The sequence below is a fragment of the Mytilus californianus genome, unplaced genomic scaffold (assembly GCF_021869535.1).
Source record: "Mytilus californianus isolate M0D057914Y unplaced genomic scaffold, xbMytCali1.0.p SCAF_7, whole genome shotgun sequence".
NCBI classification, from domain to species: Eukaryota; Metazoa; Mollusca; class Bivalvia; order Mytilida; family Mytilidae; genus Mytilus; species Mytilus californianus.
Genome location: NW_026262723.1, coordinates 50547872 through 50561971, shown reverse-complemented (window position 1 = coordinate 50561971; position 14100 = coordinate 50547872). Strand labels below are relative to the sequence as shown.

The window sequence follows — 14100 nt, the reverse complement described above, 5'->3', positions numbered from 1 at the left end:
TAGCAACTGGAGAGGTATTATTTTGCTTTCCATTCCTAGCAAAGTCCTATGTCACATCATCCTACAGAGGTTAAAGAAAGAAGTTGATAAGTTACTGAGAGATGAACAGGCCGGTTTCAGACAAGAGAGATCATGTATTGACCAAATTGCCACATTAAGAATCATCATTGAGCAAACCATTGAGTGGCAGACATCCCTATACCTAACATTTGTAGATTTCTAGAGGGCCTTTGATAGTATAGACCATCAAGTACTGTGGAACATCCTTAGATATTGTGGAATACCCGAAAAAATCATATCCGTCATCCAACAGCTCTATGATGGTTTTACATGTCAACTGAGCCATGCAGAGACTCTGACAGATTCATTTCCTGTATCAACCGGTGTCAGACAAGGATGTTTACTTTCCCCTCTCCTTTTTGTGATAGTTATAGATTGGGTGAGTCGGAAATCATACAATACTCCTCTGGGTATTAAATGGACATTACAGTCATGCCTCGAAGACCTTGACTTTGCAGACGATATCTGTCAGCTTTCCCATCGCCTTGAAGACTCACAAAACCAAGCAACCAACCTTGAAACAACGGCAAAACAAGTAGGACTATACATAAATTCAAAAAAGACAAAATCTATGAGGGTAAACGCAAACCAACTTAACAAAACCAAAGTGAGAGATGCTGAAATTGAAGATGTCCGAGAGTTTACATATCTTGGAAGTGTCATCAGTATATCAGGAGGGACAGATGAAGACATCCAATCAAGAAAAAGAAAAGCTCAACAAGCCTTTGCTATCCTTAAACCAGTCTGGAGGAGCAAAGCACTTAGAACAAACACCAAAATCAGGATCTTCAACTCAAATGTAAAATCTATACTTCTCTATGGGTCAGAAACTTGGAGACTAACAGCTGCATCTACAAAAACATTACAAGTTTTCATGAACAGGTGTCTAAGAAACATCATTGGAATCAAGTGGCCAAACACCATTAGCAACAAAGAATTGTGGAAAAGGACAAGACAAGAACCAATAGAAAGAACGATAACAACACGCAGATGGAAATGGATTGGACACACTTTACGTAAAAACAACACAAATGTAACTAGACAGGCGTTAGATTGGAATCCTCAGGGTCATCGTAAAAGAGGGCGACCAAAATCCACCTGGCGCAGAGATCTTACATCTGATTTACAGAAAATTGGGAAAACATGGGGTGAAGCAAAGAAACTAGCCAAGGACAGGAAAAGATTAAAAGCTACTGTGGTCGCCCTATGTCCCCCATGGGACGAAGTACATTAAGTCAAGTAAGTCATGAATAATTCTTTTAAATAAAGAACCATTGTGAAATAATGACATAAAGCTCGAGGAAAACATTATTCTAGTGTTTGACTAAAAAACGTTTCGTGTTTTATACAAGTCCTCATTAAGTTTAAGGTTCCAATAATAATTGTTTTTCACAAAACTGTTTATTTAGCAGATTATATTCTAGTTTTGAATTTGATTGCGGATCAAAAGATTTGATTAACGCAATTAAAGAAATGATTATCCTAATTAAAAATGATGAAAATATTATGAAAAACACCCCAAGCCGACAGAGAGGACTTGCTTTGATCATGATTCCTCAACATTCATGACAAAATACACACAAGCCAACAACTTCTAGAATAAAGTTTGTAAATCCAAATCATTCATCTGCTAACCATGTACGACAAAGAGAACTTCTTATCTGGTCTGATGATATCGACCTTGATGCTCTACTAAAATGCTACACAGAGTCTGAAACTGCTGAGTTTTCAGATGAAGAGTTTGAACCTTCACCTGCCAAAAAGTCTAAGGCTGCAGCAACAACACAATCTCAACCTAGCCAGCTCAACACACCCTGTTATCAGTGTCCAGATTGTGATAAGACGTACAAGTCAATTGCTGGGTTTAGAGGTCATGTACGCCAAAAGCATGGCATTACAAGTATTAAAGGTATTTGCTTATTTTCACATCTATATATATTTATTTGTGTTCTTTTCTCCGATTGCTTTAAAAACATAAATGAGACAAGTTGTGGAATGATTGCCCATGAGCTTACTTTTTATCAAATTGTTACCTTTTATTATGTTTGATAAAGTTGTGTAAGCTTTTCACTTTTTCCTAAGGGAATTGTAGAAACAATATTTTTTAGGTATCTTAGTTCCTCAATATATACAATAAATTTCCAAAGAAGCTGTAGATTTTGTTGTGCTTGAAAGACAGTTTTGTAATGCGAATGCTTAGGAATGTTTTTTTTTAGTCCATTGCATATTTTAGTATGGAAGAAGCTTAAACCTCAATCATGTCCAGTTCTTTGGTATATTTAAGTCTTCATATCAATTGTATCCAAGTTAGATTAAATGACTATAACAAGCATTGCTAGCTTTTTTAAAGCTAAATGCAATAAATTTCAGCATAATGAAATAAGTTTGCTTTTTCAAGTTGCAAATATATATATTTTTGTTCATTGATCTCTGGTGAATATAAGTCTCATTAGCAATCACAATGTGTTTAATGTTGTTGTTTTATGCATAATTTTGACAGCTACAATTCTTGCCTGGATGGTTTAGTGGTTTCCATTTGTTACGATACCAAGTAGACTTTTTTTTAATATGAAATAAATAACAAACGAACTGGTGAATTGCAATGCTCTCTTTAATACAAACAGCAACTATTAATATTGCAGCGTTGCATATATACCAATATAAAATAATATCATACATTACATAAGTATTTATATACAAAAGAATACAACTTAAGCATGGGAAACTTTCAATCAAATACTTTTTCTAAACATTCATTAATGAATATAATACAGGCTCGGAACAGAATGTCCCAGATATAGGAAACTTTCACAATAAAATAAAATAATAAGCACAGTAGTTCTATGATTTTTAATATTTAGCTCAAAGGATCAAAAAGGCTCACTGTATAGATTGACATGAGAAAAGTAAATTTGTCATCATTTTCTGAACTATTAACATTCCATATTTGTTCAAGACGTTGGCCAAAATAATATTCTTCGTAACAATACAACAGATAATAAAATGCAATAACATAAAGAAAACAACAAATCTAAAATGTAATTTGTTTTAGTGCAAAAAAAACAAAAACAAAATCAAAATTAAAAACCATTTCAGTACATGTAATTACTAAATATATATACATTGTTGTGTATGTAAGAAACAACACTGAACAGTTGCTTAATTTTCTCATTTGCTCATCTTTTAAAAGATACAAAAGTCAATGCTGAAATAGAATGAAAATTGGTATGAAAACGTCTGAGAATGTCCGCGCATAAAGCACTATTTGAAACGGCTCAAACAAAAGCACCCCATTCATTATCATAACCTTATTAATAATAAAAATTGTTTTGACAAAAGTCAATGCTGAAATACATGTAGAATGAAAATTGGTATGAAAACTTCTGAGAATGCCCGCACATAAGGCGCTACAAATCAAAAATTATTGAGTCTTTCATAAATATGGAACAATTTCATGAATTTACGAGATATCTTACTAATTACATAGTTGTCTATTGTACCATTTTTTTTTATGAATCAGTATTCGGATGTGTGATGTAAACAATAAACATCCAGATCTGACAAATGCACATTTGCACTTTACTTCATACTTTTTTTAATATCAATATATATTGACCTCAACATTGACCTTAAAAAATTAATAATTAATAAAAAAACAATTTCAATACTACATGTATTATCTAATATCCTTCACTTTTTTCTATAGAAGTATTCACTAAATGAATCATTTGTATTCAAAAATCCTATAAACAAACATGTATGCAAAATGTTAAAATAACAAACTTTCCATAAAGCTGGTAAATAAATAGATACATTTTTTAGTAGATCTAAAGGGAATTAACAAACTCACTGACAGAGTGAAAAATAATTAACATGATTAAGGTGCTTGTGCTTTTCAAGATATAAATAATTTGGTTGGGGGGGGGGGGGGGGGGGGGGTTGTATTTTATATGATTTTTCATTGCTTTATTATGTTGATCACTTACAAGTTACAATATCTTATGGCATTCAAATGGATAAAATCAGATGATTTTGAAAATCTTACAATAATATCATGACCATGATAAAATGACCAGTAAACATCCTTATATAATACACTTTCTGAAAATTTGTCTATTATTTGTACTGTCTGTCTTGTTACAATGCGTGACGTGGACGCTTTGGAAGTGGGTTATTGTCTATGACGTGTGGATAGTTCAGTCTCCTTTTAGTGTTACCCCTCACTGGTGCAATTGCATGCTGACCGACTGTCCTTATTTTGACTATTGCATGGTTAAACTGGTGTACAGTTGGATTGTTATTGCAACCACCACTTGTCCTATGTATCCCAAAATGTTGTTCAATTGGGTCTTGGTTAAACCTTTCTGTCAACACAAATGGCATTCCCTTACGCAATAACAGTCGTGTACATTCCACAACAGAACGAACAGTTATCCGAAAGCCTTCTAATGTCTGGTAGCTTTACTGCATTTGATTTTTCTGTGTCTTGCTAAATTCTCCAGGTCTCACTTCAACACTGTGCTTCCAATCATCAAAATACTTCAAAAAATCGTCAGTGAGATATTTCAACCTGGGATCATTTGGGTCAGTGAACGGTTTAAGATTGTCTTTTCTCTTCTGGTGGCCTTCATTCAAATTTCTAACATTAAGACAGTCAAAAAATTTGTCCATGTGGCGTATAAATTCTGTTGTAGCACTAGTTATATCGCCATAAACCATTTCTAGAGCATTGGCCACAGTGGTACTTAAAACTTGGGCTGCCAGACTTACTTTCATTGCACCAAATGATGTTATGTCAATGTGTGCTCTTGATAACTTTGGACACAATCTAAAGACTCCAGTACAGTGGTCTTTGTACAGATCAACAATATGCATCCATGACACATCTTTATATATACTGTTCCCAGGGTGAGGGGAATTCTGACTAGATTTTTTTTCTCAACTTATATCACTTTACTGGGAAAAAAAACAATTTATTACATCCATGAAATTCATAGAATACTCCCAAATATCGGCTACAGTTATTAGTGGACAAGCCGTGTGGAATTTTCTAAATTTCAATGATTTAATACATAGTAAAAAAAACACCGAAAATTCAAATCAATTTGATAGTCAATATGTTTCCTTCAACAATTACATATCCTCATTGACATTCGGTCTGAAAACTAAATGTGAATTTGGAATAAAGAACATGCACAATGGTAAATGTTATAGAACCTTATTATCATGAATAGATACTGAACACAAATATAAATATAAACCAGTATATACGCGAGACTTCATTGGAGAGTACCTTACCATATACAGGTAATATACATGTAACTCCGCTGTACTACCCGAAAATGTTAAAGTAAATCACTACCTATACAGAATATACCATGTCTCAGAAATTATCACGCTTGTAAAGCATCACCAGTCAGTTTTTTAAGAGGTGGGATCAATATTTTAAATTCTTACTCAACTTAAATCACTAAAATAGATATTGCTTTTTATATTTAGAAAAGTTGAAATAATAAATTGACTCTATTATGATTAAACAATACCCCCCCCCCCCCCCAAAAAAAAAAAAAAAAGAAGAAAAAAAACAGGGAAAAAGATGAACAGAATGTGTCCATAGTACACGGACTATCATTTTCTATGTTCAGTGGACCGTGAAATTGGGTCAAAACTTTAATTTGGCATAAAATTAGAAAGATCATATCATAGGGAACAGGTGTACTAAGTTTCAAGTTGATTGAACTTCAACTTCATCAAAAACTACCATGACCAAACACTTTAATCTGAAGCGGGACAGACGGACGAACGAACGGACGAACGGACAGACGGATGAACAAACGGACGAACGAACGGACGCACAGAACGGAAAACATAATGCACCTCTTCTATCGTAGGCGTAGAAAAATAAAGACAGAAATAGACAGGAAATTTATTTATGGTGTGTACAATGCAAATGCGGCTATGCACATTTTCTAGGAAGTTGAATAACTACTACTAACCACAGCGTACATGTACATTTTTAAATGACTCCTTCCACTGTTTCAACCAAGAATGACAATTATATATGAAATGCTATAGTTGGTGAGACTTTATTCCTATAAGATGTTTGTATTAATTATCTTTATATTTATGAACCAAATCATTTGTGTATTTACCCTTACAACATTTGAGAAAATTTCGTATACCCGTTCCTATTATGTACAGAAACCTGCTAAATGTATGCAATTTATATGATTATTTTCTCTCTTACTTTCAACATATATTTTGAATTGTGACTATCTATAATAGTTCCGTAACTTTCTATCTGTATAAACCAATGATCAACAAGTAAATACATTTTTGTGAAATTATCAGCAATATAATTTAAAAAATAAAGAAAAGATTTTGGTCACGAATAATACTCTAGTCTAACGTGTTGGTGTATACGTTGTCGAAGATGCACATAGACCTAGGTGAACAACACACTCTCTTTAGAACATCTAGTTTTTAGTTTCACAAAATTTGGGTTATCAAATTCTGTTGAAGGGTTTATTGTTGTTAGTTAATGTAAATGTTCAGTTGCAAGTACTCCATGCATATTGAGGACAAAATCGAAGAAATATAGTAACTGGCAAAACTATTCAGGCATCTCCACCTAAAATAAATCTTCATGGAATGCTACCTATGCTTAATAAAAAAAAAAACCCCACTTATATACGATTTTCAAATGTCTTTGTTTATGTAATAGTAGAATGAGCCTGTTTTGCACATGTTTTACAGTACTACTTTTTAACCAATTATACATAAAATGCTAAAATACTATTGCACATTGTATTCATAAGAAGTTTTGTTAATACATATTGAGATCATCATTACATGATTATAGAAACGACAAAGTCTGTCTGTCTGTCAATGAACTCCTATTTAGATAGATCTGTTGGACGCATTTTCCGACGTGCCCTTACTTTCAATAAATCGCTGATGATATTCTTAGCCTTAACACCATGTGTTGTTTGAATTTGCATCTGATTTTTTTCACAGATTAAGTTTTGGTTTAGATGGTATCACAGTCTTATCTCAGTATAACAACAACGTTGAATACAGGCGCCCTGATGAGTTCAAAATGGGTCCTCTACCTTCAGAGAGAACGTCCCGCGCTTGGAGATGGGCCTCTATTGGTCACTAAACAATAATGTATACTAGTTCAGCAAAATGGTTGCTACACTAAACACCAAAAACATGCTTTTGAACTTAAATTAAAAAAACAAAAGCACACGAGATTAACAAAGGATAAAGGTTTCTGCTTTGCCTTTGGGACAGGCGACAAAATGTTATTTATGACTTTTGATATCTCAACCTGCCCCCTATACCTTTAGCAAATGAGGAATAAACAACCACACTGCATAAAACAGGGTTAAACTCAATTTAAAAGAAGTCGGAGTCCGATGTTAGAATAGGTAAGAGAAGAAACTACACAAATGGCAATAATAAACATAAAATCTAATCGGGAATTTGTGTTATTGGTAGTAACATTTACATTTCTTGAACAATGAAATCTGGGATATTTGGTTAAATAAAATAATACCTTTACTTAGTACCAGAACATATAAAAATTATTCTCTTTTCTTTGGTATTGTTCCCAAATAGATTTTTCTCCCATAGGATATTTATTTCTCCCATAGGATCTTTTTCTCTCTTATGATTTGCTTTAATCTCCCAAAGGATTTTTATTCTCCCTTAGAATTTTTTTTATCCCTTAGGATTTATTTTTAACCCTTAGGATTTTTTTTTATCCCACAGTATATTTTTTCTGTAATGAAATCCCTTAGGATTTTTATTAATCCTATCGGATATTTTTTTATCCCATAGGATTATTTTATTAGACGAATATCCTATAGGATAAAAAAATATCCTGTAGGAAATGCTTTTATTTCTCCTAAGGGATTTTTTTAGTCTTAAGGGAGAAAAAATATCCTGTAGGATATTTTTATTCTCCTAAGGGATTATAAATCCCAAAGGATTTAAATATCCTGTAGGATATTAAAAATATCCTATAGGATTATGACTTCATCGTATAGCATTTCTCAAAATCCTATAGCATTTCTCAAAATCCTGTAGGATTTTAAAAAATCCTATGGGAGAAAAAAATATCCTACAGGATTTTGTCACTGTTTTCACTCCAGTTGCCGAACCTGGCGAGCCACACCAATTTTTTTTTTTGCATTGTGTTACCTAACCCCAGAGGTACATTATTGCCAAATTTAAAGATTCTACCGTCAAAAAAAGTGTGGTTCCCATTTGCACTCATGAGAAGTGCAAATCAATCCAAGAGCATGTTATAACAAAGCGTCTTAAGAATAAGTTTGTTTTAATACATTCGGCGTTTTGCATTTGCGCCGATTTGCATTTCATTTGCGCCGATTTTTTATTTCATTTGCGCCGATTTTTTCTTTCATTTGCGCCGATTGTGTACAGGTAACACATTGTATCAAAATGGTTTGTAGACATGACAGGTGTCCACTCTAAACAATTTTTAAGAGCGTTTTACTACATTATCTTTTCTCCGCATTAAGAGATATTTCTTGTATCATACTCACCGTGTACAACGCCACATACGGGTTGTAGGCTATGTTTGACACGTGGTGGTGGTTTTGAAGCGGAGAAAATGCGATCAAGGTAAGTAAAAGTATCAAAATTTCTTTTTTGAGAATTATTAGCATCAAATAATGTATTTCACGGAAGGAACCGAACAATAATCTATTTCCAGCAAGCAGAAGCAGAAGCATCCGTTTTCTCAAACACCTCGTCCTAGTTTACCGTGTTGCAGATTTTGAGACTTCATATGCAAGTTTCAGGATACAAAACTGCTTGTACCGATTTTTTCCCGTACGATTCATATACAAATGAATTCCTATCATAGAATTTAACCAAATGCCAGCTTTTTAGTCAAAATCTATCGTTTTTAATGTTAATTTTTCATCGAAATGTAATGTGTCGCTCGGGGTGTCAGATTTTGTGTCTCAAGGAGGTGAGGCATTCATTAAAATAAGGATAGATTTACCTATAATTCGGTCTTTATCGGATAGTTTGTAATTCACATACTCTGTTATGATGACTCAGTACAAACTTAAGGTATTTCATTTGGCCCATATTTTAGATTTTTAAGTTATGTGCATTTTTAATGTTAGAAATAGAAAATTGTTTGTATTTATTCCATAACCATTTAATGTATTAAAACGTGTTTGTGCAAATAAATATTGTCTATTGTCTATTTAGTTTTTAAACTAAATTCGTATAATTCATCAATGGTAATAATAATAATAATAATCTTTATTGTCATAGAAACAAATAAAATGTATATATATTTACAGATCTAACATTGTTTGGCTAAATTTGAGACAAATTATATATATATTATGGTGTTAGTCCTGTATAACCACAGGTTATCCGATGGATAATGTCTGTCATAAGGTTGTCACATGTTTAGACGTATATATAGTGAATTTTGTAAAATCCCTGAAATATCAGGAGTTTTGTAAAAAAACTTAACTGATTAGTGATTTTATAAAATCCCTGATTTTGACTAGGGATTTTACAAAATCATTGAAATAATTAAGATTTTTACAGATTCACTGATTTAATTCAGGGAATTTCTAAAATAATCAATCTTCTTTTCATCAAATAATTCATTGAAAAAAGACAAAACAAAACTGAAAAAGTTCCTATTTGATTTTCAAGGTTAGCAGTTTTCAAATAAATGAGGGAAAATTAAAATGCAATATATGGAAACGGGAAAAATAAGAGGAACTTGTGGAACATTTTGCCAAGGACCCACAAAAAAGAGAAAACAAGTTCATATTACTACCTTGTTCAAAAGTGAGTTCATGCTTCAGTCTTTAATTGCTTATAAGTATTACAGAAATTATTTATTTTTCATGTTTAATCAGTAAAAAGAAAATCTAAAAATCAAATAAAATCAAATAAGTGTTGTCTTATTAATATACTACTGATTTCTATCCACAAAAAATAGTAAAGGCAACAGATATATACTTCGTATTGGAACCGGCATTTCAATTGATAGGTAACTAACAGGCAAACGGAGGTCCCCTTGATGATTGTTTCATGCTTCACTTGCTTTGGTCATATCTTAGGTACAGTAATATACATCAATGCTATCATATAGGGATAAATAATGGTCTATATTTTCTCCACTCTTTAGATCAACATCACATGAGAAGTACATTTTCTTTAATATTATTAATTATGTAGATATAAAGTTCTTCAATGTGTAGATGTGAAAAATAGGTCTGCTTGTTGAAAAGCAGAGCAACTATGTGACACTTATTATGCAAAATAGGTAAATTGAAGTCTTTATATAGATATAAGAAGATGTGGTATGAGTGCCAATGAGACAACTCTCCATCCAAGTCAAAATTTATAAAAGTAAACCATTATAGGTCACAGTACGGTCTTCAACACGGAGCCTTGGCTCACACCGAAAAGTTAGCTTTAAAGGGCCCCAAAAAATTACTTGTGTAAAACTATTCAAACGGGAAAACCAACGGCCTATAATCTATATAAAAAACGAGAAACGTTTATATCTGTATATATGCCTTTTATTCATAGTCACTTAAAAAGAGTGTAAACCAGTGATATATATTTTAAAAAGGAATGAATTGTTTATCTATATCAAGAAAAATACATTTCTGATATCAAGTATAAACTTGCAATTAGGGATTTTACAAAATCCCTAGCAATATGTTCAGTGATTTTATAACATCCCTAACAATTTCAGGGTTTTTACAAAATCACTGAAACTGTTAATGATTTTATAAAATCACTAACTATTTCAGGGATTTTACAAATTCATTGTAACATATATATATATATATTAAAATGAAATTATAATTTGATGTGACGGCATGGTAATTACATTATCATCCTTTACGACGAAAAAAACTTACTTAGCTGATCTGAAAAGATATACTTCCTACTTGCCAATTTACATCATGTACTGTGTTACAGCCCTCGATAAAGCCGACGAGGAAAGGCATTACTCGTCTAACGAAAGCTATATTTTATAGCCTATAGTAGTTGGGCGCTGGACACAGTGCAGGTGGAGTTACCACGATGTCACAGAAGCAAGAGTTCGAATCCCGCTGAGGAAAGAACAAAAATTTGCGAATGTAAATTTACAGATCTAACATTGTTGGGCTGAATTTGAGACGAGTTATATATATATATATATATATATATTTCGTATACAAGTTGCGATTTTGTACATGTTATAACATGTACAGAAATATTGTACCTGTTATTACTTGTACAATGCAAAAATACAAGTTATAACATGTACAAAAGTACATCGTACATGTTATAAAATGTACAAAATATTGCTTAAAAATGGTTTTAACTTGTACAAAATTTGAAAATAAATTTAGATAAAGCAAAATATACATTTGAAACTTATTGAAAAAAATAAAGAACAATAATCAAAAGCTCAGAACTTTTTATCTTTAGAGCATAGTGATCACAAAGTTTCAGAAATGTTTTTATTGCTTCACGGCTTATGTTAGCCTACAGCAGCGTGATACTGTTTAGTAATAGCATACATTTCCTCAATGGCAACAAAGTAGATAACTAGTTCATCTGAAACTTTTAAGAACAATGCCTTACTATTTTGAATTATACCCCTCCCCCTCTTTTTTTAACATGCAAAAACTAAAGCAAGGTCTCCTATGCATAGAGAGAGAAAATGGTTTTTATTGGACCACGCTTAATTATAAATAACTTGGGAATTATTGAATCTGCTCTTCAACATTAAAAAAACTATTCATCTGGTCATTAACTGGTATCAAAAAGGACAAAACACACCAACAAGAATGAACAATAAAAAAATGAGGAAAATATTATTGAGGTTAATGACATTTGTTGTAATAATAAAACAAATCTTTATTTTCAAATTTTGTACAAGTTAAAACCATTTTTAAGCAATATTTTTGTACCAGGTACTTTTGTACATGTTATAACTTGTATTTTTGCATTGTACAAGTTATAACATGTACAATATTTCTGTACAATGTTATAACATGTACAAAATCGCAACTTGTACACGACATATATATAAGTACGTCTGAACCAGTGACAACTCTACGACAGATTTTATCCATCGGATCACCAGTGATGGTGATACAAGGCTGAAAACACATTCTGTATACATAATTCGTCTAAATAACAGCCCAACAATGTTAATTTTTGTTCTTCCCTGGCCAGGATTCGCACTCATGTGTATATATATATATATAATTTTTGCACCTCATGTTTGCGGTATACCATCTTCTCCGCTAGTTTATTGTTTTCTGTTTGGTACTAAATTAATAATTAAGATCCATGTTACATCTCGTGATCAATTTATTTGACAATCGTCAATGGCAGTCAGCAGGGTTTAAGAACATCAGTTGTTCGACCTGTTAGTCAAATGCGTTTTGTTAAAATATACTTTTCATTTTTTTTGTCATTTGGAAAATGTTGTTTGTGCTGTATTTAGACCCCTCTACCAAGAAATTTGTTTTACATTCACACGTAAAAAAAATTGCGGTTTTTATCCAACGCAATCATAGGTTTGAACGTTGTTTTCAATTTAGACTTGTATAATATATATATATTTCAATGCAATATACACTGAACATGAATCATTGATGCAGTCAACAAATATATATATGTTCCTCGTTTTCAAGAACATGGCTACAAATTTAAAAATAAGAAGATGTCTACTTGAAGTGTTTTAAAATATCAACCCTTTTCAATTTCAAGATTGTGGTCACTTATACGGAGTTTGGTGAAACACTTTCTTATAATAAAATTGTGGTACCATAAGTAAAATTCATCTTGACCAAGTTTTATATTTTTGTATAAAAATAACTTATTTTTTCATCATAACTATTTAATTTATTTTCAATTAAATCTTATATTTATCTTCTTTTCTCTCTTGATAAGAATCTTGAGTGGCTTAACTTCTTTCAAATTTATACAATATTCTATTTTATGTAAGATATCGCTACCAGGTACAATATTCTTGACATATGTATACCAAGAATATGTACCGTTGTTGTCAAGAGATCTTGACAGCACAAAAGCCTCTTTTAGAAGGGGGTTTATGTTTTCGGTGTAGAGTCTTGCTAGATAAATCAAAGACTGAATTGAAATGAAACGTTTTACTGGCAATCTTCCAAGTTCAGATCGTGCCCCAATATAAATTTACGAAAGTTTAAATAAACTTTTTCAGAGGGAGTTTTGTCTATAAAAAAAATGGATCTAGACTTTTCACATTTTTTCAACTCAAAAGAACAACCCCTTGCAGAAGTTTGCTACTAATACAAAGACCCTTAACGTATGAAGCATCAATAAAGATGTACTCACCAAAATATTTCTCCATGTTGAGCTCTGAATTTTGCCCTGGTAACTGATGATTTGTAAAACTTGTTTTTATTTTTATACCATGTTTTGCTGGAAGTTTGCTGTCGTATGATCTGCCTGAAAACGTCTCTTTTAACAATGCTAGAAGTAAATAACACCATTTGCTTGAAACAAACATCTTTCACGTTTCTAGGTCAAAAGTAGAAATGTTGCACCCTTTGATGAACTAGTCGTTAAAATCCATAAAAAAACATTTCATTCTAATTGTATGCACATGTATAACAATAGTTCACATTCATAAGGTATTTTCCTTTCGAAATTTATGAAAGCAGAAAACAAAACAATGAAACTCTTGATCACGGTGACTGTTAAATGAGATGAAAGACCGTGTGACAATATGTAAAGTGAGATATGTATGCAATTATTTTAGTTCAAAGTCTGCTATCATTATATGTAAATAAAGATTAATCAGTCAAGTATCTAACCCATGAGATTACGTAAAATTAGGACGTGTTCACACCAAACGTCGCGTACTGTAAACATGTTTTAAGTATATGATATGTGTAACGTTGAATTCCGGTGCAACTGAAAAATCTGTGAAAATATCCGTTGTATTATAAAAACGCGAAAAAAATCAGAAAAACAAAT

The 14100-nt window shown here is 32.0% G+C and overlaps 1 protein-coding gene across 1 annotated transcript in view; it reads right to left on the bottom strand.

Annotated features, from left to right (window-relative positions):
• LOC127709717 (uncharacterized) overlaps nt 1-13835 on the bottom strand; it is a 167310-nt gene extending 153475 nt beyond the window's left edge. Inside the window, exon 1 of the mRNA XM_052215381.1 lies at nt 13456-13835. Coding sequence (XP_052071341.1) covers nt 13456-13630 — 175 coding nt within the window. The 5' untranslated portion in view covers nt 13631-13835. The remainder of the gene's footprint in view (nt 1-13455) is intronic.
• Nucleotides 13836-14100: the final 265 nt, after the last annotated feature.